The following is a 26,846-nucleotide window of genomic DNA, read 5'->3' on the forward strand; positions in this document are numbered from 1 at the left end:
TTAACCATCATGTCCATTCACGTTTTTTTCTCCTCAGTCCTCAGAATCCCTGCTAGGACCGGTAATCCCAGCGCTTGAAGTGCCAGATATTGGCTCAGAAGGACTAGAAAGGCACATACTAGCCATTACCCACCTGGGAATTCATATATATACTTCTGAAAGAGTGAAGAATACAAGGTGGGCTGCAGGGGATTATCTAACGTGGTTTCTAAGTGTCAGACGTTGTTTTTTCAAGAGGACTCCCGTCAGCTTTTCTCTAATAGTGTGTCAGACCTTATCACAGATGGCACTGGGAAAGTAACACTCCCAAATACTTTCCTACCTGTGACAGCTTCTAATCAAACCAGGAATGACAGGACTCAAACTGTGATTTTCTCTGTGGCCCTGAAGAAGACCATCAATATGACACGATCCTGGTCTCAAGAGTGTCTTAGATAATATATTTCATTGAAAAATATTTTTAATCCTTACTAGATGCCTCTGTTTGTGGTGGAGAAACTTTAACACTCCACATGGTTCATCTTCCTGCTAGGATGGGAGAAAGAAAATGTAAAGCAAACACTGTAAAGCAGGGAAGGCTTTATGTCCACGTTACGTGCCACAGCATTCTTCAGCAAAAAGGTCTGGATCCAGAAGGAGAATGTTAAAGAAAACAAAACAACGCAAGCACAAGACCTTCCATTAGACTGTATCCTCAGCTTTTTCAGAGTTTTCTCTGCTGACTGTCACAGAGTGCTACTGCTGGCAGCGTGTAAGCTGTTCAGATTTCCTGCGGGCACTGACCCTGGCATGCAGCTGTAGAAGAGACAGGCTCAAGGAGGAAGTGCCCTAACGAAGAGAGTCTTGCTCAGTGAGAGGAGAAATCAGATGTCTCACCGTGTCCATGTAAAGGCTAAAGGTGTCGCTACATGAGCCAAACAAATGGAGAAACTACGTCATTCTTCAGGCAAACACTGTGTCTTTGTGGTAAAGATGTACTAATGTCCAAGGTCCCAGGGCATGTTGTTGCTGAGCGTATGATGTTTGCCTAACAGTCCCTGCACTGTACATCCCTCCACTAGTGCTGACCTGCAGGGGGGGAGGGAAATCAAGCCTTTCTGCCTGGATTTGGTGAATAGCTGCAGTGTGATTTCATATAAACTGGAATGCTGATATACTGGTTATAGAACATCAGCATTTTTCACAGAAAAAATTTTGCTAAGCAATCAAGAAGTTTGTATGTTGTCGTAAAATGGGTAGGTGTTTCAATGGGATTTTGGTGGAAAATTTGGTTTGCACTTGTGGTCGTCAGTGTGGGCGTATTTCTTCTGATAACCATCGTTCTCACACATACACTGCATTAAAGGAGATCAGAACTTCCGCTTTCATTAATCCTGATACTGTAGCATCGCGTTTTGCTTTTCTGTATACTAATTGGAAAAAGAAAATACGTTTCTATGCTAAATTCTTAAGTGAGGATAATCAGTGAAACACTTAGGAAGGCACTGACATGATAGTTACTCATGTAAATTAAGGATCTGTTGCATTGTTTCTGTGTTTTGTTTTCTACCCTTCCTTCTTGCACTGAGTAGTTTCCCAAGCATAAGCTTCCAGAAGATCTAACCCTAAACTGAAAGCTAAGCCCAGGATCCCTGTAAACAATTTCCGTGCTTCCTCTTGTAGCTATTTTCAGTCTGTTTTAGAAAGAGGAGGAATAATATGAAAGAACTGGAACATGCCTCCGTGTCACCACATCACGAGTGGCCGTATGTACCCGGGGGAGGGGAGAGGGAGGAGCAGCGGGAGCGGACTGGGTCCGGCTGTTGTGCGTGGCTGTGCTCTGACAGCCAATGCCTGACCTCGAGCAATGACATCTCCCAATCAGCCTGGGGAGGAGGGAGAATGAAGGAGTGGAGGAAAAAAAGCGAACCCAGCCTGTCAGGAAGTTTATAAAAGTTAACGATTAGAAAAACCAGGTCTCTTCACCTGTAACCACCTCACCAGAAGCTTGTAGCAGCAGAGGCACTGTTCACAAGTAAGTATAATAATTTCATTTCTAAACTGTAGAGGTGGTGTGTGTATCAGCAGCTATGACACAATGTGTTTATCTAAAGTGGGCTTGGGGAGTTGTTTTTGGTTTTGTTTTTATTTTTTTGTTCCAGGAACAGCTTGCAAGAAATAAGCTCTCAGCCATTCTGCAGTGATCTTCCAGTGTGACCCATTTGCTGCTAACACTGGCTTTCTAACTTAGCTTAGTCACTCAGAACTCCTGGAGTAAGTGAATCCTTAGTCTAAGGGGACTAGAGCAATAACATACCTGCATTGCTTTCTGCTGCTTTGTTTTGTGTGTGTGTATTTATGCTTGTGGAGAACATAAATTTATGTTTTGCAAGGAGAGGAGAGAATGACCGGAGAATGCAGCTGGTCCTGACATACACCAATGCTGGCAGAAGTGTAATTATGTGTGTTTGTTGTGCAGCTTCTTCTGAAGTGTCAGTGCAGTAGTGTGGATAAGATTCTTCGACAGGGGGATGTAAGGCAGTCTGCAGCGCAGGAAACTAAAAACGGCTCTTGCATTAGGCTGTAACCTTGCAAGCTGTGAACAGCCAGCTTCAGGAAACTGCTCAACAAACTCAAAACCTCACTGAGTCTGTGACCCTCCATCACTTTCTCAACCACCCCATGTGCCTGGCACCCAAAACTATTTAGCCTACCTGGAACTGCCACCACCCCTTCCCCCAGCCTCCCCTGCAGGCATTACAAGACTTGAATTCTCGTGCAAGTCTGACAGCATTTTTTCACTTTCTCTGAGAAGAGCCCAGCCCTGAGAGAGAAGCAGCTTCACCCTAATGACCACACTTACTTCCGAGAAACCAGCTCCTTGCCACCTCAGCCATCTCTAGCCATCGTCAGTGCTCCAGGAGTGCTCTGCACTGAGGGCAGAGGCCAGGTCACTGAGTGCGTAACCTCCTTTCATACTTGCTAGAGAGATGAAATGGAGGCGCAGTTGCTCAGGGCTTGAGCATAGCTCTGAGGCTAATGTGGGAATCAGGACAGGGGACTGCAGATCTCACATACTCCCATCCACTTGAAATAGGATGTTGAAGCAAGGTCCCTAGACAGAGCATGAAGATGGAAAAAAAACCCCTCGTTCCCACCCTCATAAGAGACAGCAAAATCCAACCAGGCAATTTGCCATCATATATGCACCAAAGGACTTATCAAGATGGTGAAATTAGTATGTCAATCAAAAACATCTCCTGCTTTTTCTAGGTGACAGAAGTCTGAAAATCTCTTTTTGTCCCGTACCCTTGACTCACTTTGCAGAACCCAGAAATAAAACATTTTGCTATACAGGAACCTTCAGTCCCACCGCAAAGATGAAGGGAGAAACATCCTGTTCTTCCCTGAGAGCTCCTTCACACATACAGGAGGTGCCGCGGCCACTTCAGCTGCCTAAAGCAACTACGCACGCAGTCACAGGGAAATGCAGGCTGAAAGGGACATTAGGAGGTCTGTAGTCCAGTCTCCTGCTCAAAGCAGGGTTAGTCACAAGGTCAGACCATGCTGCTCACGGCTTTATTCAGGTGGGTCTTGACAGCCTCTGGGGATGGAGACACCACAGCTTCTGTGTCAACTTGCTCCACTGCTTGGCTGTCCCAATAGTGAAAAAAAATTCTTCACATCTGGTCCGAATCTCTTGAGTTTCAGCTTATGCCTGTTGTCTTTCACTCCCCTGTCACATGCCGCTGTGAAAAGCCTGGCTCTGCCTCGTCGATTACCACTCTGTAGGTATTGGGGGTTGCCGAGAGGCGCCCCCGAAGCCATCTCTGCTCGAGGCTGAACCAGACACAGTCCTGCAGCCTTCTCCTCGCAGAGCAAGCGCTTCAGACCCCAGCCTTCTCAGTGGCACCTGCTGAACTCACTCCAGTTGGTCAATGTCTTTCCCATGCTGCAGGGGCCCAGCACTGGACGCAGTACCCAGATGTGATCTAAAGAGTGCTGAGCAGAGGGGGATAGCCCTGTCCTCCCCCGGCTCTCCGGGCTGCACCCCTGCTTGTGCAGGGTGCTGCTGTCCCTTGTTGCTGGCCCCTGTTCGGCTCCCTGCCAGACAGGGCCCTGGGCCTTCTCCGAAGAGCTGTTCCCCATGCTGCTAACCCTGGTGGGACCACTGCCAGGGCTCTGCCCCCAGGCAGTGGCTGGGCATTTGTCCTGGCTGGGCTTCATGGTGCTCCCATTGGTCTCTTCCCACCCTCCGTCCAGGCTCCTCTGGATGGCTGCCCAGCAATCAAGTGCATCAACTAGTCCTGCCAGCTTCGTGCCATCTGCAGACTAGATAAGAATGTGCTCTGTCAGCAGGACAGGGCCAGGCTTGCCTGGCCGTTCATGCCTATCGATTTGCCCAATGTCCAGGTAACCAGACTTCCTTAGAAATAGCTTTTTAATGGAGCTCCACAGAGAAGTGAGGTCAATAACTAGATTTACCCACTGTAAGAGAATAGAAGGTGCATAACTCATTATGTGTCTGTGTCTCCTGTGCATACCAGTGTAAGCAAGAAGTAAATCCAGTCATCTTAACACTGTGTCTACATGTGATGGGCTAAATTTTTAAATATTTTTCATTCTCCCTGTCAACTGTATTTATCTATCTATATATGCAACTTTTGCCTCCTCAAATTCTGCTCTTTGGAAGCAGAATCTCTTGTGCGTGCAGTGCAATGACGTGCACATGTGGTTTGTGTTGCTGTCAGAGATTATGTTGAAGGGCTGCATTTGCTAGCAGCTGAACAGGAAAAGCTACATGCATGAGATAGATACAAACCGTGTTTTGAGAGTTTGGTCCTGCACTTTTGGAACCAATTTTATAAAAGAAGGCAACGAAGAGACCCAAGATAAAAGCTTACAGATTCTGACCCAATCTTCTCCTGTCTGCAAACAACGACTCAGGTGAGATTTTCTGTAGGATTAGAAGATGCCAGTCACTTGAGATGGTTGGAAAGAAAAGATGTCAGTCAAATATTAATGTTTTTGAGATGACCTGAAGTAGAATTATAACAGTTTGTTCCTTCTGCTGTTCGTCTTTCCTCTGCCCTTTGGTTCTCTCTATTAATATTAACAGGACGCAGTGCTTGTGCTGACATTCATGAAGATATTTCCCCTGCAGTCCTCCATTATGGTAGCTGAGAAAAACTTGAGACTTCAGCAGTACAATATTTACTCTTACAACTGTGCTGTCCCCTCTCCCCCTACCCCCACCTCCTGTTGGTCACAGGCTGAGGGCTGAATAAAGAACTTTGTTTGCTCAAGGAGCTGTTGAAGCCTGACAAACGCTCAAGGTAGCCATAATGCTGGGGGTTTTGTGCATGCTGTGCAGTTTTTTTCTTCCACTTTTTAAAAATGTTATATAAGCAGTTACCACAAAGAGAATACATTGTATTCACGCAATGTCAAATCAATGTGAACCACTTGAGCTTGTGACACTATGATACTAGCCCACAGCCTAAAATGGGTAAATAAAAATAAAACTTCTTGAAAAACTTTAGTGGTGGGACAACTCCTAGATACTGTTACTGAGAACACAGTTCCTTCAAGGATTTTACTGCCTGGAAAAGTTGTCAAATTAAACAAATAAAGAAGAAAAATATGGCAAATAGGCTTTGTTCTTGGAAGAATGAAATGAGCTGTGCAGCTTTGGCAGCCTGGGCACAACCATTTTTTCTCAGGACCTGAAAGGTGACATATCCAGCTCTTTAAGGGGGGACATTAATGTTTCTGTGGATGTGCTGGGAGCTTACTCTTTACAAGGCAGCTGTACAAAGTGTTACTGAAGTGTAAGACTTCTCCACTCCCCTTTAAACACTCCGAGCAGTACCTTACTGCAGAGACACCCTTTCTGAAGCCAACAGGGAAGATCCTCAGAGATTATGCTCCTGGTAAAAGAATCTCAGAAAAAATAAAGTCCTAACTCAAGGGTCCTTGAACATTCTAGACTTCAGAGCTATGATTAGCTTTACAACTGCTCTTTTGCACCCATTTCTTCACCATTTCATTTAGAAATACTGTGCATTTTATTCGTCCTTGTAGCTCAGCAGGGTACCACTCACCATGGCCTTACAGATTATTTCGGGGAGCCTTTTGGCAAATCTCCACCTACTCCTTCACACTCAATGAGATACTTGCATGGAAATTGGAACTAATCTATTGTCCTCCAGTTCATCATTGTGGAACTACACTGTATTGCCTCAGTCTCTCAGAGTACTCACTTGGACCAGCATTATCCACTGAAAACCTGTATATTGTTAATTTGCTGTGCAGGCTGGTTTTGAGTGATAACCATCTCTTTGATGTCTTTATGCAAACACTGGAAACAAGCAAGATACAACACACATGAATCTCACTGCTTATTGCACTGCTGGCGAGAAAGTATACCCATAATAATGTAACTAGAGTGACTGATGGTCCTGTAATCCAGATAGCTGGATTAAAGATCATCTGGATACATCTACTTGTGCTGTAGCATATCTCCAAATTGCAACTCTGAAACCCCATTACTGATGTAGCAATTCATCAGCTTTGACCTTGGACAAGATCATATTCTTGCCAGATGACAATTTTCTAGTCTTTTCCATAGAGACTGGAAACTACTGGAGTGATTCCTCACGATTTCGCATAGCAATTTATTTAACAGTGCTATGGTTTTAACTGAAATGCTTATAACACAAACTATTATTGCAGTAATCATAATAACAAGCCAGCTTCCTGTTCCTAAGAGACATATCAGACACAGGAAGCAGGTAAGGGATAAGGAGGGTTACGAGTAAACCTAATTAGCTATGCAGCATAAACCATAGCTCTGCAAGTTGTTTTAGGTGGGCCAAACAGGATAAGAGCTGGGAGTGATGGAGTTGTGGTCCCTGCAGCAGAAGGATGATTCCCAGAGCTCTGGCCATAGCCTGGCACACAGAGAGAGAGTTCAGCAAAGCCTGCTTTTGCAGGACCACAGGAAGGCATTCCAGCACTTGGAAAAGGAGGGAATCCTCTCATTTGACACAGTCTTTATCATGCACTCCTTCAAATTCCCTCTAAACCTAGAATGACTCACTGTTGATAAGTTGCATAGGATGAATTCTAAACTGAAACAACTCACACAAAGGTAAAGCAGACATGTGGGCACTGCATCTGACTGGTCTGTACTTGTAGACAATGCCATTTCAGCCTTGCACAATAACATTATCAACACCAAAGTACCTTCAACTATAAACCAGAGACACAGATTTATAGCTGTCACGGTACTGTGATAGTATTGTTGCCATAAAATTTTGGCACCATTTGGCATGGCGCATAGAACTCCATTGATGTTGGCATCTACCCCATCAGAAGTAGCAGCCAGACCCCCGATCCCTTCTCCCCATTACGCCCTCCAGCAGGGAGGGCAAAACAAGGCTTCCCTGGCAACATTAATATCTGCATGCAGGGAGAGAGGACGGAGGACTTGGCTGTGTACCTGCTTATATGGGGAGACATATTTGCTGGCCGTCTCTGGCACATGGTGAAATGGGAAATGGCAAGTTCTCACTCCCCTCTAAGGCTGAGTCTGGGAACAGAGAATGCAGGCGCTGCGCAGTAGCCTGCCTCTCTGGAGGAAAACTTGTTACTGGAGATCTTTTGTGTTGTTCTTAATGATTCAGCTCTTGGGTTTACCACTCGCTGATAAAACATTGGGCGTTGCTTTAGCTATAGCGCATGGTAAATAGAGGGAAGGGAGTCTTATGTCTCAGGCTCACAGGCTGATACAAACAGGGAATTAACTTGCACTATTCAGATGGTCTAAGAAATTGTATTTTAATTCCATATAATCAAAACTTTAATAAAATCAAGTATTTTGTCATAACAAGACAGAACCTGGATTTCAGATACTGGGTATCTGCAGCTAGTAAGCCTCTGCCACAGATAGAAAGAAAAAAAGATAGAAATGGGTGGTGAATCCTTCTAAATCCCCAGGTCTTATATAAAGTAAGCAATGTGCCACTGTTCCGAAAGCAGCCATGGGGAGGGGAGAATTACAAAGGAAAGCACGAGGGTGGGGATGGAAAGTCAACTAGACAAAGTAACAAATACTGTCAGCACAGGCCAGGGGCATGGGAGAGGGCACTGTTAAGATGAGTGTAAAAGTAAGTAATGTGATAATTGGCATTCTTCTGACTGGGACCAAAAAGTCGTATGTGCCTTGCAAAGAAGTTTGCAGAGCCTGCAGTTAGCATATTTGTTAGCTTGGTGCATGTTTTTATGACAGACTGACCTTCCTTTAGTCTCTGAGCAAATCCATGTAAAATGCAGAGTCTTTCCCACTTTGCTTCTGGAAGGATATGTTAGGATGTGGCTCCTGCATTTCTCTCTTCTAGTTTTGCCAGACATACCAGGCCAAGAAGAACTTGACTGGATTTCTCGGCATATGCCTATGATAACAAGGACCAGACAAGCACCGAGAGCCCTCCAGCAGAAATACCACAGTCTCCCCCAGCTTGTAACAGTAATTCTCTTCCACAGATAAAGCCAACATGACCCACCAATTCCCAGCGCTGACTGCAGAGCAGAAGAAAGCTCTTTCAGACATCGCCCAGCGGATTGTGGCTTCAGGAAAGGGGATCTTAGCTGCCGATGAATCAGTGGGTGAGTTTTGGATATTAATCAATTAGCAGTACCCAAGACTTTTTTCTTCTAATTTTGCTTCATCTTTGAAATCAGTGGAATAAATGAAAAACACTTAAAAACTGTTGACTGAGCAGGAACAATTCAGCCAGGCAAGGCTGCGTCTATAGCAACAAAAGATGACAAACTGTGGGTTGAGAAGGCAAGCTGTGAACTGAAGCCCCAGTTCATTGCTACATGCTGCAACCAGGAGGTCAGCCAAGCCTAACACCTCTCTGTCTGACCTCTGTCCACCACTCTAGGTACCATGGGGAACAGGCTGCAGAGGATCAATGTGGAGAACACAGAGGAGAATCGCCGGGCTTTTCGAGAGATCCTCTTCTCTTCAGATGCTTCCATCAACCAGAGCATTGGGGGAGTGATCTTCTTCCACGAGACTCTCTATCAGAAAGACAGCAGTGGAAAGCCATTTCCAGCTCTCATCAAAGAAAAAGGCATTGTGGTGGGAATAAAGGCAAGTACCTGTACAATGTCTGGCTGGCAGAATACTCCAAACCCCATTTCCAGTGAAAATTATATATGGGGCCGCACTGTCTCCATCAAACACTTTTCTCTTTTTTGTGCTTGGTTTTAACATCATTAGAGAAACTCTGCCACCATTCTCTGCATTGCTTTTGTACAACTAATGAGGGGCACATTTGCTTTTGGTGCAGGAACTTTTCATCCACCAACTCCCATCTACTCATCATTCACTGCAATTAAATCCCTTCATGTAGTAACCTAAATCCATCCCTTTCAGCCTGGAGCTGTTCCCTGTAGCCACCCACACACCACCCCTTCCTCTTGCCCAGTTCCCTCTATTCCTTTCCCTTTGCCTCAGCCCTTCCCTCCTTTGCATTCTTACCCTGTTCAGACCCATACTTTGGTCACAGCCAGCCTGCAGAGCCAGACTAGCCATGGGTAAGAAGGATGAGACTGATCTCCACCTCTCTGTAACCCTTCCTGCCTTTCTGCTCTCCACAGCTGGACAAAGGCACAGCACCCCTAGCAGGAACAAATGGAGAAACCACCATTCAAGGTAAGGAGAGATCTAAGCTATGACTGGTGCAGCAGAAGCTGCAGGGTGCCTCTCGTGAGTCGTAGCCTTGGCTGGTGTCATGGTGAAGAACCGCTCTCAGTGAAGCACCGTTCTTCCATCTGTAGGGCTGGATGGACTGGCTGAGCGCTGTGCCCAGTACAAGAAAGATGGTGCTGACTTTGGCAAGTGGCGTGCAGTGCTGAAGATCAGCAGCACAACACCCTCTCAACTCGCCATCCAAGAGAATGCCAACACATTGGCACGCTATGCCAGCATCTGCCAGCAGGTATCTACCCTCCAGCCACCTCTCTCGAGATGCTGCTGCCCCTTCTCACTGTTCCCTGTGATAACACGCTAGGTAACTTGAAAGGCGGATCTCTGTGAGGGTTTTGGGAATGATGTGGGAGAAGGGCAGCACAGCAAGAAGGAATACCACCAAAGTCAGGGTAAACAACAAGGACAGGTTTTCTTCCACACCTCCAAAGACCTCCCTGTTTTTCTTTTCTTAGCATGGCCTGGTGCCCATTGTGGAGCCAGAAATCTTGCCTGATGGAGACCATGATCTCCAGCGCTGTCAGTATGTCACAGAAAAGGTAAGAGATTCCTGCCCCTCTCCTCCCCCTCACAAAACAGTAGCTAATCTTATGCAGAGATTGTGTTCACAGATCTCAAAGAGTTTTGACCAAGAAGGTGCTTTGTAACTGCGTCACAAAAAATGAGTTGCTCACAGTCGAATAATGAGTTTATAGCAAATGCGAGAGCAGAACACGTGCTTTTCAATCTCCACTCAAAACACCAATATAAACATTCTCAGTGTCAAAAAGATGGATTGGGAGCAAAAGCACTTACCCCCTTTCAGTACCTCAGTTGGCAGGGACACATCCAGTAAATAGCAGGAGTGGTATCCTGGTCATCTCAAAAGCAGTGGTATCTTTGGGGCTGCAACCCCTGAGATAAATTTAATGAGACAGCAAAGTTCAATTTGATCTCCTCACACTCCCAAGTAATAAGCTGTTTTTCCACAGCAGGCTGAGGTGAAGATTTGAGCAGAGGTCTCTATTCAATCCTCCTGTTTTCAGGTTCTGGCTGCTGTCTACAAGGCCTTGAATGATCATCACGTGTACCTGGAAGGGACACTGCTGAAACCCAACATGGTGACGGCCGGGCATTCCTGCCCCAAGAAGTACACCCCTCAGGATGTCGCCGTAGCAACTGTCACTACTCTTCTCCGCACCGTTCCTGCTGCTGTTCCCGGTGATTCCTGATGCATGCCTGTGTACCCACTCACACTGTCACCCTTGCCAGCTTTGCTCCTACATCGGACACGCTCGCTCCTCTGGAGCACTCCATGCCTAAGCCTTGAAACTTCTTCCTTGCAGGAATCTGCTTCCTCTCTGGAGGTCAGAGTGAAGAGGAGGCTTCTGTCAACCTGAACGCCATGAATCAGTCCCCTCTGCCTAAGCCTTGGAAACTGACCTTTTCGTACGGGAGAGCCCTGCAAGCCTCTGCGCTGGCAGCATGGGTGGGCAAAAGTGAGAACAAGAAGGCTGCGCAGGAGGCTTTCCGCAAGCGGGCGCAGGTAGGAGGCTTCCCCCCAGCGCAGAGAGGACCTGCTCACCATGAAGTTGTCACCTTCCTAAGGCTCCCCTTGTTCCCACCCCTCCTGGTGCTTCATATTCACCAGGGGTGCTACTCTGTTATTTTCGCCTTGCCTGGTGACTCCTGCTGTCTTTCTACATTTATTTTTCTTATTCCAAGCTAACTGCTTTCCCCACCTTTCTGTTTGTTTTTCAGATTAACAGTTTGGCTTGCAGAGGACAGTATGTCGTGGCTGGGAAGACTGACACAGCTGCCACGCAGTCACTTTTCACTGCCAGCTACACCTACTGAAAGTGCAGGCGCCTTCCTTCATCCTGACCCTCTTCACAAGGTGGAAGATGTTCAGAAATGAAAGAAAACCAAAGAAATCTAATTTCCTTTACCCTGAACAAAACTGGGGATAAAACTGATTAGATCTCTCTCCACCCTTCGCTCCCACAGTGTACGGAGGGAATATTCTTGTTTCATCTGCACATTCCAAGGAAGGGAAGTTCTCTCCATACAACAAACAACAACTGCCAATGAACCATGAACCCATTCTCCCTCTGGTTTAAACTTAGTTCCCAGAATAGTACGCAGATTAAGTAGTTCCCTAGCAATTCAAATACATACCCTTGCCTGTTACCATGTTTTCAGCCGAAATCCTGAATTACAAAACCTGACTGTGTCTTCAATCATGGGAATAAATCAGTAATTGGAAACTAATCTCTATTTCACAATTCTTTATTCTGTGTAAACTTTACAGTCTCTTTCACACATCTGTGGTCTTCAGTAGCCTGTCTAAAGATTAACTCACAAAGCGTGACTGCTGATGAGCCTGGGAAACCCGGAGGAGGTCAAAGGGAAATAATCCAACAGTGATACAGCTGCGGATGTTAATCCCGCTGACTGCAGCCTGACGCACGCTGAGAAAACTTAAGAGGTGTACATGGCGAGCAGCGTGCTGGACTCAGGCCACAGACAAATAACACCACCGTCTGAAGCGTCTCGTGTCTCTGGACACATGAGGAGGCTGCTATATATCGAGGTGGGGTTGCATAGGTTGAGTCAGTGCTGTGCAAAGACTGTTTTTCCAAAGCGCTTTTAAGGTGGCGTTTTCCACAATAATTAACATAAAACACACAGGAAGGCATCCTGGCCCACAGTCTGACCTTTGGCATGTTGCTGTGTACCTGTCAGAGGTGCAAGCTAAAGCACAGTTAGACAGCCGTTATGAAAAAAACAGGCGTAAACGGCAGAAACAGCGGGCCTAAGGTTATGCAGGGATATTTGCCAGGCTACACCAAGCAACTAGAGACACCTTGGAGCAGCCCACCGACCGGCAAAGGCCCCGCAGCCCAGCAGACACCCGCCCCCTCCCTCCCTGGGACCGAGCCCGCGCGGCCGGAGCCCAGCTCTGCGGCCGCTGCTCCCAGCCAGCGGCACCATGGCTCCTGCCCGCAGGGAGCGGGAAAGCGGGGAAAGCCACGGCCCTGCGGCCTCCTCCTGTTCCCCGCGTTGGCAGCCGCCCTTTCACAGACGCAGCAGATTGCCAAACTCCTTCATGCGGGTCCAGTCACTGCACGATCAATGCGTGCCGTTAGTCCGGCCTGACCCGGACCGCGAGCGAAGGACAAGCGACTCGCCAAGACACGCTCCAGAGGCCAGAGCCACGAAGAACGCCTCTCTTCTGGTTCGGTTTGGGTCCTGCCGGTCTCCCCGCACCCGGGTTCAGGTAAAGCTGTGCCCATGACGACAACCATCCTGCCCATCTGCGCAGGTCGCTTCCCTGGAGAGCGGAAAAAACGCTCCCCGAACCGGCAAAAGAAACCCCCTCGCACGGTGTAAAACTACAGCGGTAGCTCTGCCCAGTAACCTTTGCGATGCCCCCGCCCCCCCCGCCTCAGCGCTGAGGGGGCGACCGCTAACGGCCGTGCGCGCGGCGGGACTACAGCGCCCGCGAGGCAGCGCGGGGCGGGCGGAAACGCGTCGCTCCCCGGCGGGCTGGCGGGAAGCGGCAGGGCCTGGCGATGGCGGCGGCGGTGGCGGCGGCGCGGGCGGCGGGCCGGCGGCTGGGCCTCGGCGTTCCGCCGTGCAGGGCGTTTTGGGGCCGCCTGAGGTAACGGCGGGGCGGGGGGGAACGTTGGCGGGGCGGCTCCCGCGGGCGGGCGCTGCTGCCTGCCCCCCTCCCACCCCCCTCCCTGCTCCATGCGGGGCCTGCGGCCGGCCGGGCCCCCCCAGCTGGGCGCGGAGCCGTGCCGCGGTCGGGGGCCGGCGGGCCGTGCTCCGGGGCGGTGCCGGCGGTGCAGAGCTGGGTTCGTTAATTTAGCGGCGCGGGAATTGCTGGGTATGGGAGAAGAGGTGTTTCAGGGCTGTGCGGCAATGCCAGTGGAAGATAGCCGTTTCTCTGTAGCTTTCTAGGGTAAACCGCGCTTGTGTTGTTGACTGGACTGTGGCATACAACCAGGTCAGGTAACCTGGGGTGGGCTTCAATTTTCAGGTTAAGACCAGTGATCGCTTTTTATTTTCTCTGTGAGCACTAACTTTTACTGCAGTAGCAGTTATTTTCTGCTATTCTTTTTTTTTTCCCCACAGCAGATTAGCAAATGGAGCTGTAATTGGGAAAGCAAATCATTGATCTGGTTAAAATTCTGTTTACGCTCAGACCAATAAAGTAAGCTGGGCGGGTGATGGTTGTGTAGAGACAACCTGTGTGGTGAGCAGCGTTCAGGGGAAAACCAGAGGTCTAGGCTGTGCGCTTTTGGTCTTGCACACGTAAGGAACCTCCTGTGCCCGTGGGATGTGTCCACTCTCCACAGGCTAGGTTGAGTCCGATATTAAAAGCCTATGAATAGAAATGTGCTCTGACTTAAGAGACTGAAAACACCTCTGTCTGGTGTCAACAGGAAGGAGGAAAAAGAAGTAGAAGCAGAAAAAGTCATTCATGAAGAGAGAAGTGAACCTAGCCTGATCTGTCTGCCACCACGCAGCAGAAACTATCTTCCTCCAGAGAATATACAGAGCTGCCTGGAGTCTCACGTCAAGGAGGTTTTTGGACCCTCGCTTACTGGTAACTGGCAGCAGACACCGCTCAAAGAAAATAGGTTAAAGTATCGCCTCCTGGCTCAGCTGGCAGAAGAACTTGGTCATGCTGTCCCCAATTCGCAGCTCCACCTGATGCGCAGTGCTGAGGATGTCCTGAATTTCTATAGCACTCCCGTGAAGGATGTGTCCAAGTTTGATGAACTGTGTGCTGCGGAGCTACCCCCAAACCTGAAGATTACCTGGGAGCAGTGAGCTGCACCACGAAGCATCGCTTTGCTTTGCTTGTGTCCTTAAGGAAGGACTGCAGAGGAGAAGCAGAGCCTTTTCATTGGGGTAGCAACCAAATAGATAAATATCACTAATAAAAGTTCATGGAGTTGTCGTTAGGTTTCATTGTTTGTTTTGTTACATATGATAAAAAGAGCAGAAGTTCTCCCTGTGAAACAGTGATGCGATGTGGTCAGTAACGGTACTCTTTTGTGCTTTCTGGCCTTTACTATGCTGCCCAGCAGTTGCAGGGTCCAGTGGGGATAAACAGGGGGACCAACTCCCCAGTTTCTGCCCTGCAGCTGGTAAAATTCTTATCTTCGGTTCTGAACTGTGTATTGGGCTTTTGCGAGTGCAGTTTGCCCGTGCAAGGAGCCCTGTTCAGCTTGGCAGCCAAGACTAGCTGGGTCAGGTAGTAGCTATGGAAAAACATGTAATAGCTATGTGTTAGTTTCTCTTCCCGTCTGACTGATGATGTAGGTTTGCTTTTAATTAGAGGAGGCAAGCAGTGAGGTTCAAAGGACAAGAAAATAAATGCAGCAGTCTGAGAAATGCATGGTACTTTGTGAATGTTTTCTACAAAACAGGGTGTTTAAAGTGAGGTTAGATTCTGTATCTGTGGTATTTCTGGGAATGATACAGAAATTCCCTGGTTATACCACTTGCTCTCTTGAACCCTAGCTCCCCTGGTTTCTTTCAGTGTACCTGAAGCGTGCTTGGGAACTGCTGCTGTTCTGTGTTACAGTACTCAGTTTCTTTATTCGGCAGACTTCTCAAGTGCCGCTTTCTTCTCATAGCTCTGAAGGAATTTAGAAAGCCTTGGTTCTTTTCTCCTTTTGAGTCCCGGGGAATTACAGAATAAAGTTGTGTTGCAGGTTGAATGTGAGGGAACTGGGGATGTCTCACTGCTGGTCACTGTGGAAGGCTGGCTGTTCACAAATCCCTTCCCTGTAGCTTATGGAGAAACGCAGTGTGATAAAGAGCTATATCTGTGTCATCTTGTGTGCTTCAGGGGCTGTTTGGGAGCAATGAATTGGAAGTATTTTCTTCATGCAATGGTCTTCTTTCCATCAAAGGAGAGATACGTACGCTCCCTTGCTTCCTCTTAGTAGTCATTATCTAAAAAAACCACTTTCAGTGGTAGCTGCACTTTCTGCTCATTCTCACCCTTCTGTGTCTGTCCCAGCACATAACTCATAGCTCATATAACATGATCAGAAGAGTGAAAAACAAAGGACTGAAAAAATAGGAGGATAGGCAAGAAAGGAGCATGACAACAGCCCCATCTCGTGTTTTGCTGAGTTGAGTCAAATTGCCATTTCCCAAATCTCAGATGCTTTAGTCCCTCGAGGTCGAAACCTCACGCTTGCATCAGCACACCTGTGCAAGACACTGCAGGGAAAAACATACAAGGGAAGAAGATCAGACATGGGTGTTGGAGATGCGAAACTTTTAACTGTTTGTAACAGGCTGAAAAAGCAGAAGTCTGAAATGAGATCCAAGTCTTGCATAGAACACCTGTGCCATGGAAGGACTAAGACTTCTAGGTGCTTAAACGCTTTTTTTAATCCTTCGACTTCCAAAGGTACCTAATTTCTATTGAATTCAGTGATAGATAAATAAATAAATAAAAGCCCCACCCATGCATTTGCAGGAGGGCTGATGTTCCCTTGTTTTGGGCAGAACCAGTAGGGAAGATCAAAAGAAAGTGTAAAGAAGCCAGGTTAGGAGGGTATTTCTTAACAGAGAGACGCGAGGCCAGACGGGGTGGACCCGTGTCACTGTGAATGACGGAAAGCCATGGTCTGTTAGGACAGGGGTAGGTGGTTTTCCTGATCCCAAGAGTCACATTTTGGTGCCTTCACACAGCCAAGAGGGACACTCCCCGTACGGGGAGGAGCAAAACCAACAGCAGCTCTGCAGGGGTACCTGCTCCCCTGCCAGAAGGGAGTCAGCTGGGGCAGGGAGAGGCCACAGCCGTCTAGCTGGGTGACCCCCCCAGGCAGGGGGCCAGAGGCTGCTGCCAGTCGTGTTACATAACTGAAGTGCATGAAACTGCACAAAGCCCGAGGGCCATGAATCCCTTGTAAGAAATGATCCAGCTGCAACACACACAGAGTTTGTCGTAACACTGGACTATCGAAGCCACTGTCAGCTGCCTAAGCTGACTGTACACACCACATAGAGAGAGAGAACGACGTGCCTCAGAACAAGAATGGAAAAAGAAAATAAATCCAAAGGCTACCTAAAGACTGATTTTTCACTGGGTCAAAGATTCCAGGAGGTGGACACACACTGATCCTGAAAGGAAAGGTACCTGGAAAAGCAAATGTGCTGTTAGGTTTAGACTTCCTGTGCAGGGGTTACCTGTCAACTGGAAAAGGCTGATGGTACGATACAGCTAAACTGGTGGCAAACACATAGAGCTAGCTGAGAGGAAATGCAGTGACCATGTGTGACAGGTCTGGGTTCATCTAACCAGTTATCCAGAACTTAGGGGCTTGCAAACAAGCATATGCACAGCCCTGTGGGTCTGCATCTACTGCAGACCTCTCCTCGGTGCAGGCATCCTTACGTACCACGTCAGAGAGGAGAGTAGGGCTCACGTGCTTATTTCAAAATGGAGAGAGGTGCCTCTCACCATGCAGCACTATAGCTGGAAGGATAAAGCAGTCCTTCATGAAATGGAAAATCAAAATTCAGATCCTTCTTCAACCTGGAGGATGGGGAAGAAACTCAAACTTCCACCTTCAGAAAGACTGCCTGCGCCATCGCAATTAGAGCACAAGCAGAGGGGGACAACAGCAATACTAATTCTGTAGAAGCTGTTGACCAACAATGCAAGAGTCATGCTGTGGTAACGACACACTTGGGAGGAACACAAGCTCAGGGACCACAGTTGCAAAAACTAGGCTACAGAACATCAGGTTTGCTGCTAACCCTTTGCAGTTATGAATGGACGTATGTGCTGCTGACTGGGGTTATTGATGGGAGTATTCATGGCCGATAAGCTCTCCTAACATGTCATTATTCTCCTAACACAGCAGAACAAGGACCGATTCCACAGTGGAATTTATTCAGCAGAAATTTTCCCTGTTGAATTTGGATCAAAGTTGTAGTGAGGGACCCAGAACACTACTGATGGTTCCTCATGGTCACAGAAAGCCTGCATGGCCCACATCTGATCCTTCTATTCCTAAGACCGAAGCAGACATCAGTAGAGTCAGAAGAAAACACCAAACTGCAATAAACACCACAAGATCTGACACAAACAGGCATCCCGAGTTTTCTTTGTGTCACGGGCAAATGACAGAGACCAGGCTACACATTTTGGTTTTTTGATAATTTTTTTTGCATCTGTTTTGGAAAAAATATACAAAAAAAGCCAAGAAGAACCAACATGGAAATGTGAGGTAAACATTCCAGTAAAAGTACAGACAGAGGCTCCATTCTTTAAAGGAGACACACAGCAGTTATCACCATGCTAGAAGAATGAGATGCAGGAAAATCCTAGAAACAGTGAAAAGTCATGTAATGAAGCCTTTGCCCCAGTTCTAGCCATTGCAATGTGCTCTTTTTTGTCCCCCCTCCCACCCACCCCACTTAATTGTCTTTTTATTCCTTAAACAAAGTTGTTAAATTGTAAAATAGCAGTTTTAATATAAATTCTGTATGGCAGAATTTACAAAAACGCAGACTGCTACTACAGACTATGTCAGGGTTTTTTAGGTTTTTTTTTTCACTTGCTAAACCCCCTTACTGAAAACTACACTGTCAGGGCAAAACTGGCTTCTTGGTTTTACCAATCTGAACGCCAAGTAATGCCACTCCACTGAAGAAGAGGTGTCACTCTTCCTGTGTACCAGTGTTACTACTTACCCCACAAATCTATGATGAAGTTATGAAACACTTAAAGCGCAGCCTCAGCTCCACAGTGGTGGCTGTATATCCCCATAGTCAATTCCTGAAGCCAGGTTTCACTGGGAGCTTTAGCTGGGCCTCGGGGAGGAACGGAGATCTAGGGAGATGATATAGTCAGCTCACATGCTATCAGCTACTACTATAAATTTTCATGTCCAGTCTGTCTATATTGCAGACCGAGTATGTTGTTTTAGTTATTCTTCAATAACTAGCACAGTCACCCACACCAGAACAATCAGGCTTTGATTCAGTAAGATGCTTAAGGACATACTTCAGGTCCGCCAAGTAGTCTGGAAACTGAAGTCCATAATGCTAAGCAATGCGTAAGTAGCTCACTGAATCAAGGATGGAGATTTATTACTTGTTGATAGTATCATTCAGGTTAGATTCGTAACCACCACTATTTTAATCTGAGTTAAATATATGCAATTACTTCAGATCTATGCTGAGCTTACTCAGATCAGAGTCTGCCCCACTGGTAGAAGCACTTCTTATGGTAAGAAAAGGTAAATGTGAATTATTTTTTTTTCAAGATATATAAATTCAAAAATGGAAAGAAAAATTGTGTACAAATATCACATAACAACATCAACAATTCCATAGATGTAGTTCCTCAGTGCACACTTTAAACAAGAAAAGGTTTTTTTGTTCTTTTTCCATTTTGCTTTTCAATTCTGGCATAATAATATTAAAGCTGACAAAAAATCAGGGCAAGCTACATCACTTTTTCATACAAAAAAAGTACAAAACATTAGCCTCTAACTAGACATAACATAATACTGGTCATCACAGTTAGACATTTAGTAACTGTGTGTCTTGGAGTACTGTAGTGGAGGGTAATAAAAAATAGCTTCTGTTGCCCATCTTCCATCTCAGGTTACTTCAGTCATAGAGGCAGAGTGATTCTGCAAAGAGAAAGGCAAGCACATGAACATGTGTAAACATTTCAGCATTTACATATCCTAGTGTGTAAAACAAGTGAGAAACACCTTCACTAATAAAACCTGTTGCCCAGCTAATGTAGGGCTTTAGAATGAAGAGATCTCTGCAAAGCTGACTGCTGTCTATCCTGGGGTCACAGTGGAAAACACTGAACTCAAGCGCTGCTTCTGGGCTCTGAACACTCGCTAGCAGGCCTGAAAAACAAGGGGCCACTTTTTCAGTAGAGACTTTCAAACTGGACTGGGTCCTGTGCAGAGGGACATGCCAGTACATGCTCGGGCACTTCATACAGTGCACAACTAGTACAGTGGGTCTGTCCTCAGTCATGAAGAGCCTGAAAGAGCACTGCTTGGCTTCATGCCACATGTGCAGGTAGATCCGACACAGTTTGACAACAGGGAACACACAGAGCTTAAAACCATACGTAGATGGGGTCATTACACCAAAACACATGCAGACAGAGATATAAAGCAACACAGAAGTCCTCTTCGGGTGGAAACAGTGTTGATTTAACCTTCTTGGCAGCCAATGTCCAGGACTTCAGTAGCCGTACTGAGTCGTCCTTAGATCACGCTGCGTCTGCAGGTTTGTGTGGGTGCAAGGCACAAGAAGAGTGGGAATGGATGCAGAAATCTGCACAGAGAAGGATGATGCACCTCTTGTAAGTGAAGAAACAGTAATCAGCAGCCACTCCCAAGGCCTTGTTTATAATAGCTTCAGAGTAGGATCACTTTTTTTCCCAATCTACTCCTGCATGGTAGATGTCTGGTCATTTAGAGACTGACACCCTGAATCAGAGAAAATTATCTTGTTGATTATAGTGGACGTCAACAATTAAGGCCTAGTCCCTACCTGCACTTCACAGTCCAGAAGTATAAAGAGCTGACCAGACAAAATTTTTCTCACAGTGTATGAATATTTTAACTTCTTCAGCCCTTTTGTCATGCATGATGCAATGTAAGCAGCACTTAGTTTCTGGACTGCAAGTCCACCAAGAGAACAGTTACTGCATACAGTTTTCCAGATTTAGTTGGAGGTCTTCCAGCAAATCTTTGTCTAATCAAAAGTGACTTTTCAATTAAATAAAACATTTCCAAGTGTCTCTTCCATTCTTTGAATTCCTGTTTTTGGTTTATTTGTCAAAGGGTTTAACAAAAATTACTATTGATCCTGCCACACACCATGTACACAGCAATGACAGGCCACCTAATACAGGAAGTACAATTTAAAGAACAAATAAATTACATCAGGGCATTTCAGATAACTGATAAACTACAATTCTTCCTTGTTCCCAGAAATTCTTGGCAGGTGTCATTTGCTTGTTTGTTTTGAAAGGACTGGATATGATCCAGTTAACGCCAGCGTAAGCGATCTGAAGTTAGGAGTTCAACAGAAACATCATCAATGATGATGCTCCTGCTAGCCAATTTTTTTGCTACTAACTTCTAATGACTTAGAGATAGAAAAGAGTACATGATTTCTTCTTATAGAAGATACTGAACAGTAATAAGGGTAAAAAAGTAATCTCTATAATATTTTTCTGGACAGCATAGTTCATCCTCAGGATTACGAATGTTAAGAGTAAATCCTTAAGACATCCCAAAGGCATTCCAAAGTGTAATTAGACAGAATTATCGTTACTTTTATCTCAGTTTTCTGTTCTTCTAAGCAAAAGTTTGTTATCACAAACGATACGCAGGCATGTGAAATCCTACTGGTTTAGCTTTGGATGTGCACGAGGGCACAAGATCTACAGTATTTGGTAGTTTAAAGGATAAATGTCTTAAACTCTCTTCTGATGCAAATTCATTCTGTTCAATGGGCTTACTGTGAGGAATAAAACCAGCTCCCTGTGTAGTTATGTGTATGACTAACTTTTACTCTGATGTAACAGAAAATGTGTGTGATGATGGTCTGAGTGAGAGGATTTACAGTACCTGTGCACTCAATGTCTCCAGAGGACTTTCCACTCTTGGAAAAGCCATTAACGGCATTCCTCGTGGGTCTTCAGGCTTCGGTTTAGAAGGAGCTCCATGAGTGCCTTTAAAGTTATGGACAACACATATCCCCTGTGTAATGCAGAAAAACAAAAAGTGAAGTCAGCATGTTCTGTCTCAAGGGAAAATGCACAGGAATTACCGTCAGCGATCTGACAACTGCCAGTTCTTGCGAAGAACTTAACCTGGATTTTAGTTCAAGGCATCATCTATCTCAGCCTGGGGCTACGGTGCATTTACTGACATAGTTGGGCGTGGTGGACTACCTTGGTAAGTGAGTTCAGCTGGCCTCCAGTCTGAGGTGATGAACCATTCTCAGCCTGTTTATGTTTTGTACAGCAGAGACTCCTATGTCTGCTTTATCATCACAGAACCGTGGACCACCCCGATGATGCATTTTATTGGCCAAATATTCACTTCAGACTCTGACCGTCATTTCCAAAGAGTGAAAACAGCTCACTGGATGGCTGGATGGCTGAATCTACCTGACATCTGGATGACATCAAGCTCATTTAGCACCATTCCTGCATTACTTTCAGCACAACTGCTGTGGTGTTCATCCTACAAGCCGTTCCCTTGTGCATGACCACACTTACTGTACCCACATGGTGATGCTAGTAAGAGTGAACACACATGGCAGATTGGGGCTTGGGAACACAGTGGAAAAAAAAGACATATGGGAGCTGACACATCTGCTGTCAGAGTGATTCCTGCAGCCAGACCCTTGCTGGCTCTTCCTCTTCGCTCTCTTCAGACCTGAGCAACAAGCAGACTGCAGCCTGGGTGAGTCTTGTGCTGGCAGCAGGAATCTCACAGCATCTCTCCCCTCTGTGCTCCGGAGAGACCTCTTCCACCACTCTGCAATTGGGCTTGGGACATTTGCAGGGTGGCAGAAGGTCTGCAGGGCCGAAACGTGGCTGGGAACAGGCTATCTCTTCTGGACACAGGTACTGGGGAGCCCACAGATTGTCCTGACCAGATCTGTGGGGTGACTTCCTCTTATATGGCATGGGCTAAATTTAAACTGCCTTTCCCTGTGGGAATCAGACAAACTGCTTACATGAAAGCCAAGGAGATTCAGGGCAGGGGTTGTGGGCATCTTTTTATTTAAAGGGAACATGGGAATAAATGATATGTAAAGGTTTGGGGTTTTTTTAAGTACAGAATAGAAAAAAAATATCAGCGACAGGACAATCTAGATTTAAGGTATCTTTGAAACCTAATCCCTCCTGACTACAGGGATAAAGTGTCTGTTGCTATGCAGTGGATAGTTTTGAAGCATATTTTGATTAAATGGAACTAGGCACACTTCTCGGTAATAGTGTGAATCACCTTGACTGCTGTGTGGGTAAATCGTCAGCAAGAGCTCCCTCACCAAACAAAATACTTAAATCCCACAGCCATTTGGTTATCCTACGAGACGTTGAACAACTTCAGCTCAACTACAAATGCTGCAAAGAAGAGGTAGTTTTGTCTCGCAGGGAGTTTGTCCTGGCCTTGCTTTCTACTGTCCTTCTTTTATGATCTGAAACAAAATGGGGAACCAGGACCACTGCTTAGACAACGCTCTGTATCCTACATTTTTGCCGGATACCAGGCAGACAGTAGGGTTTTGCAACACAAGGGTATCAGAGACGAAGTCGCAAGCATGCCCCCCTTTTGACATCAGCAGAATTTTACACCATCTTTAAAGCATTTTCCAGGACAGGTCAAATAAGAACATGTACAGTGGTCAAAATAATCTTGAAATACACACAATGCACATTAGACTTATTAATTATCAACCTCATTTCATATTAGGATTTTATCTGATGATACATTTAATTAGATGAGGCTAGAATTAGTTCTTATCAACTGGATTAATCAGCTGCAATAGGCCACCAGAGAATAGTTTTGTTGTTTGTTTTTTAAACTGAGGTATTTTTTAAAAGGAATGTGGAAGGACTGATGGGCTTACCAGAAACAAAGCTACAGCACTGCCCAAGATGAAGCCTGCGATCACGTCCGAACAGTGGTTTCGATACTCAGAAACTCGATTTAGCCCGGTGAGGAACGCAGCACACAGAGTACCCAGACACAGCACAGGTTTGGCTAGTCTGCTACTCTTTGTTTTAATTGTGCTTGTGATGTACATCTGCAACAAAGGGCAAGACAAAAATGAAAAGGGGCCCTGCCAGAAACGCCTCTTTTTCCACCCAGGCAAATCCTCAATCATCAAGGATGTGACAAAACCCATAATTCATTAAAAAAAGGATTGGGAAATAGAGAAAGAGGTTTAAAGTAATTCAGAGAATACTTTTAAGAGAGCAAAACAGATACTGTTAAATGATGTTTCAGGATGTCAAATATCTCATCAACTACATTTACATACTGGACTTTTTCTGAGCTGTTATGTACGGGCTCAGTTTTACTGACTTCCTAACTTGTGCAAGTACTTGCTCATATGCTAGCAAACACGCACTCTGAATGTAGACAACTAAATGTTTGCAAAACGAGTCAAGAATCTATGTTTATACTCCTCTAGAAACTGTAATGTGCATGTGATGGAGTGCTTAGCATCCGTATGAACTAGCTGCTGCAGTTTCCTATGTGGCGTTAAGTTCAAGAAGTAGAGAACATTAAGAGACACTGTTCCAGACATTTTCTCTGCAAGATGAAATAAAACACAGAATATTAGAGAGATTTCTTTCAAAACAAAGTTGATTCTGAAAATGTAATTCCACAGCATGAAGTTGCACTGTGTTCTGAATATATTTTAATGAACCCCACATGTTTTTATGCAGTTTGTATTTTATTTTAAATGCATTTTGACAGAGAGAATAAAACCATGTGGGTCATAATTAGCATCCAGTCATTAATTCCAGAGCCACAAAATGGCAAAGATCAAGCAAAGCAAGCCTGATGGCAAAACAATTCAATAAAATCCTTTTTAGCAAGGAAGTATGGATGCCTCCATGATTGAAAAGCTTTGATAAGTGAAGCAAATATGTCAAATTCATTTGACAGGAATGTGTTCAGATGACACATTGCCTCCCATACATGAAACAGAATCAGGAAGACACATTTGAAAAATTAATTTGATTATTATTACCAATCAGCTGGTAAATGAACCTGATTCACATAGTGTACATCTGATCCAGTGAAAGTACAAACACCTGTTCTGTTGGGGAATGGAAAGATTACAAACCATGGACGTGTCTCTTAAAAGATGCCATTTTATTTGTAAAGAAAAAAACGTTCTTTTTTTTTAATAAAAATAAGTAAAATCACCAAAGCTGAAAATATTTCACTCTTGACCCTTTTTCTGTTGTCAGAAATGGAGATATGGTTCTGTTAGTCTTCAGGACAAAAGACTCTATATAAGATACTTATTGTTTTAATCACACCTGCAGTAACACCACAACTAGGATCTCCGTCTGTGCTGTCTGAAGGTCATGAACCTCCTCTTTCTCTCGGATGACTTCACTTCTGGGGAAAGGCACTGCTGAGCACTTTGCCATGAGCAGTACTGAAATCGGAGCGGGACCCTGCGCGATGGCGGAGACCCAAGAGTTGTTCTCCTTCATTGCTGCTGCAGCAGCAAAGGACACCATGCTGGCTCACACTGGCAGTCTCTGGCCAAGGCTACAACAGCTTGGCTGCGGTGAAGCTACCTTGGGATTTTCCTATGCCTGTGCTGAAAGGAAGGAGGTCTGGCTTCATGCGTCCAATTGCAGCTTCCAGCACAGCTTGCTTTGCACTCCATGATCTATTTGGCAACCATGGGCAATTATTTTCCTGTATTTTAATGCCTGTCCCTTTCTTCATGACCCAGTTATACAGAGGTCACTGTGGTCTGGCATGTAGTTTTGGGATCAAGATACAGAAATTATATCCATTCTCAAAGTCACTCTGTTGGTTGCCTTTCATATATTCCTTTATTCTGCTGTATTGTGCGTATCTTTCACCCTAACTTTCTCCCTGTCTGTATTTCTTTTCCCTGACTGAGCCATCAAATGTGCCCCCAGCTGGCTTCCCCTCACTGGCTGGTGTTAAAAATGTTAGCCCTAAACTCAGTATGTTACTGTAGAAGAAGGGAAGGGATGCATCAACCACCTCCTGGAAGGGAAACGGACAGGCCAGAGAAACCGACCAGGGGAAGGCAGATCCGACTGCCTCCAGACCTGCACCTTGGCAAAATTACACTTTAACCTGCCAAGAAACCGGAGTACTAGACTTCTAACAGCTGATCTCTTTGCCAGATCTCTGCCTGGGGAAGTGAAGTCTTCTGCCCTTCAATGTGCTGCTATGCACACCATTTACAGGTGAATTCAGCTTATGAACTGGAAAGTTACGGTGTGTAATAGCACCAGTAATGGGACTCAGCTACTCGAGAGGTTCCTGCTTGCTTTGTTTTTCCAACCCGACTGCAGCAGATGAGCACTAGGCGGCAATCTTGCCCAGCCTCTGCTGGTAGGTTGATCTGCACCTGACTATCGCTAAAACTCACGTCAAGGTTCTTCGGAACAACAGAAAAAAACATCACTGCAGTGCCACTGTGTGAGTAATTACCGCCCATCCTTTCACCCTATGCATTTCTTGTAGCAGAACCCAATACAAACGAGCCACAGGGAGCCGGATTGCTCTCCTATTCCCCACCAAAGCACTACTTGGGTTTACCGCGTCCCACGGAAAAGCATCACCTCTTCAAACTAACTGCAGTCCTGCTGCCACAGCCGCAGACCCGAGCTACAGAGAACAACCCACGCAGGCTGGTTTTCTTACAGGTATGAGATGAAGCTGGATCTTTGGATTACCCATCTGGGAGAGTTCTCCATTTTGCAGATGGGAAGTAGCTAATGTATTTGAAGTTTCACGTGCCTTGCCAGGAAAACATAAACTTGTAGTAAAGAGAACATTTTTAGCAATGACAGTAATTAACCATGCGAACAGATTGCCAAGGGAAATCTGTTAAACGCTCATGAGGAAGGCTGAAAACATGACAAACTGTTTTCCCAGAAGGTATGCTCCAGTTCATCCATAAATCACACGCAGAGCTCAGAAATAACTGGCAGAGCTTCTCCATTCTGGTCAGACTTCCCAATCACTGCAGTTTGATCTTTATTGCCTGGTCCCTGAAGCCAAGATATTTTTTAAGATTCTCACTATGTGTTTACCCTTTCACTTAGAGCACATTTTCAAAGCTTTGTGTAAGAGCCCAAAATCTCAGTCAAAGTCACTTACATTTTATTTCCTACACACAGCAGGTGTTTTTGAAAATTTCCCACAATACTATTTATAGGTCAAATTTATTTGCAAAACTTTAAATGCCAAAACCTTTTATTTGATGGGTGGGAGAAGGAGGAAGGAAATGACTACAAAAAGATGTGAAGAAAACAGAGTAAATCATA

The 26,846-nt window shown here is 45.6% G+C and overlaps 3 protein-coding genes across 4 annotated transcripts in view; 2 read left to right on the forward strand and 1 right to left on the reverse strand.

Annotated features, from left to right (window-relative positions):
• The first annotated feature begins 1,904 nt into the window (after positions 1 to 1,904).
• Positions 1,905 to 12,010, forward strand: ALDOB (aldolase, fructose-bisphosphate B). Its single transcript, XM_075411563.1, has 9 exons — positions 1,905 to 2,014; positions 8,527 to 8,649; positions 8,931 to 9,142; positions 9,652 to 9,706; positions 9,832 to 9,992; positions 10,216 to 10,299; positions 10,786 to 10,960; positions 11,086 to 11,285; positions 11,501 to 12,010. Exons 2-9 carry the CDS (start codon positions 8,538 to 8,540, stop codon positions 11,594 to 11,596), a joined length of 1,095 nt encoding a protein of 364 aa, XP_075267678.1. The 5' UTR covers positions 1,905 to 2,014; positions 8,527 to 8,537; the 3' UTR covers positions 11,597 to 12,010.
• Positions 12,011 to 13,297: 1,287 nt separating this feature from the next.
• On the forward strand, positions 13,298 to 14,711 carry MRPL50 (mitochondrial ribosomal protein L50). Its single transcript, XM_075411566.1, has 2 exons — positions 13,298 to 13,403; positions 14,191 to 14,711. Exons 1-2 carry the CDS (start codon positions 13,315 to 13,317, stop codon positions 14,579 to 14,581), a joined length of 480 nt encoding a protein of 159 aa, XP_075267681.1. The 5' UTR covers positions 13,298 to 13,314; the 3' UTR covers positions 14,582 to 14,711.
• A 3,215-nt stretch (positions 14,712 to 17,926) lies between these two features.
• Positions 17,927 to 26,846, reverse strand: part of PLPPR1 (phospholipid phosphatase related 1) — a 144,092-nt gene continuing 135,172 nt past the window's right edge. The window contains exons 6-8 of one of the 2 annotated variants that reach the window (XM_075411564.1): positions 23,414 to 23,590; positions 21,397 to 21,528; positions 17,928 to 19,422 (exon numbers count right to left, since the gene is read on the reverse strand). In XM_075411564.1, coding sequence (XP_075267679.1) covers positions 19,390 to 19,422; positions 21,397 to 21,528; positions 23,414 to 23,590 — 342 coding nt within the window. In that variant the 3' untranslated portion in view covers positions 17,928 to 19,389. Of the gene's footprint in view, positions 19,423 to 21,396; positions 21,529 to 23,413; positions 23,591 to 26,846 lie in introns of both variants that reach the window. The other variant, XM_075411565.1, reaches the window with a different exon arrangement.

This window comes from Opisthocomus hoazin, chromosome Z (assembly GCF_030867145.1).
Source record: "Opisthocomus hoazin isolate bOpiHoa1 chromosome Z, bOpiHoa1.hap1, whole genome shotgun sequence".
NCBI lineage: Eukaryota > Metazoa > Chordata > Aves > Opisthocomiformes > Opisthocomidae > Opisthocomus > Opisthocomus hoazin.

Bases quoted from the DNA above. Each gene is read 5' to 3' on its own strand.
- ALDOB (XM_075411563.1), top strand. From the start codon at position 8,538: ATGACCCACCAATTCCCAGCGCTGACTGCAGAGCAGAAGAAAGCTCTT. The intron at 9,993-10,215 runs GTATCTACCCTC...TTCTTTTCTTAG, and splicing joins ATGCCAGCATCTGCCAGCAG to CATGGCCTGGTGCCCATTGT. The intron at 11,286-11,500 runs GTAGGAGGCTTC...TTTGTTTTTCAG, and splicing joins CTTTCCGCAAGCGGGCGCAG to ATTAACAGTTTGGCTTGCAG.
- MRPL50 (XM_075411566.1), top strand. From the start codon at position 13,315: ATGGCGGCGGCGGTGGCGGCGGCGCGGGCGGCGGGCCGGCGGCTGGGC. The intron at 13,404-14,190 runs GTAACGGCGGGG...TGGTGTCAACAG, and splicing joins GCGTTTTGGGGCCGCCTGAG to GAAGGAGGAAAAAGAAGTAG.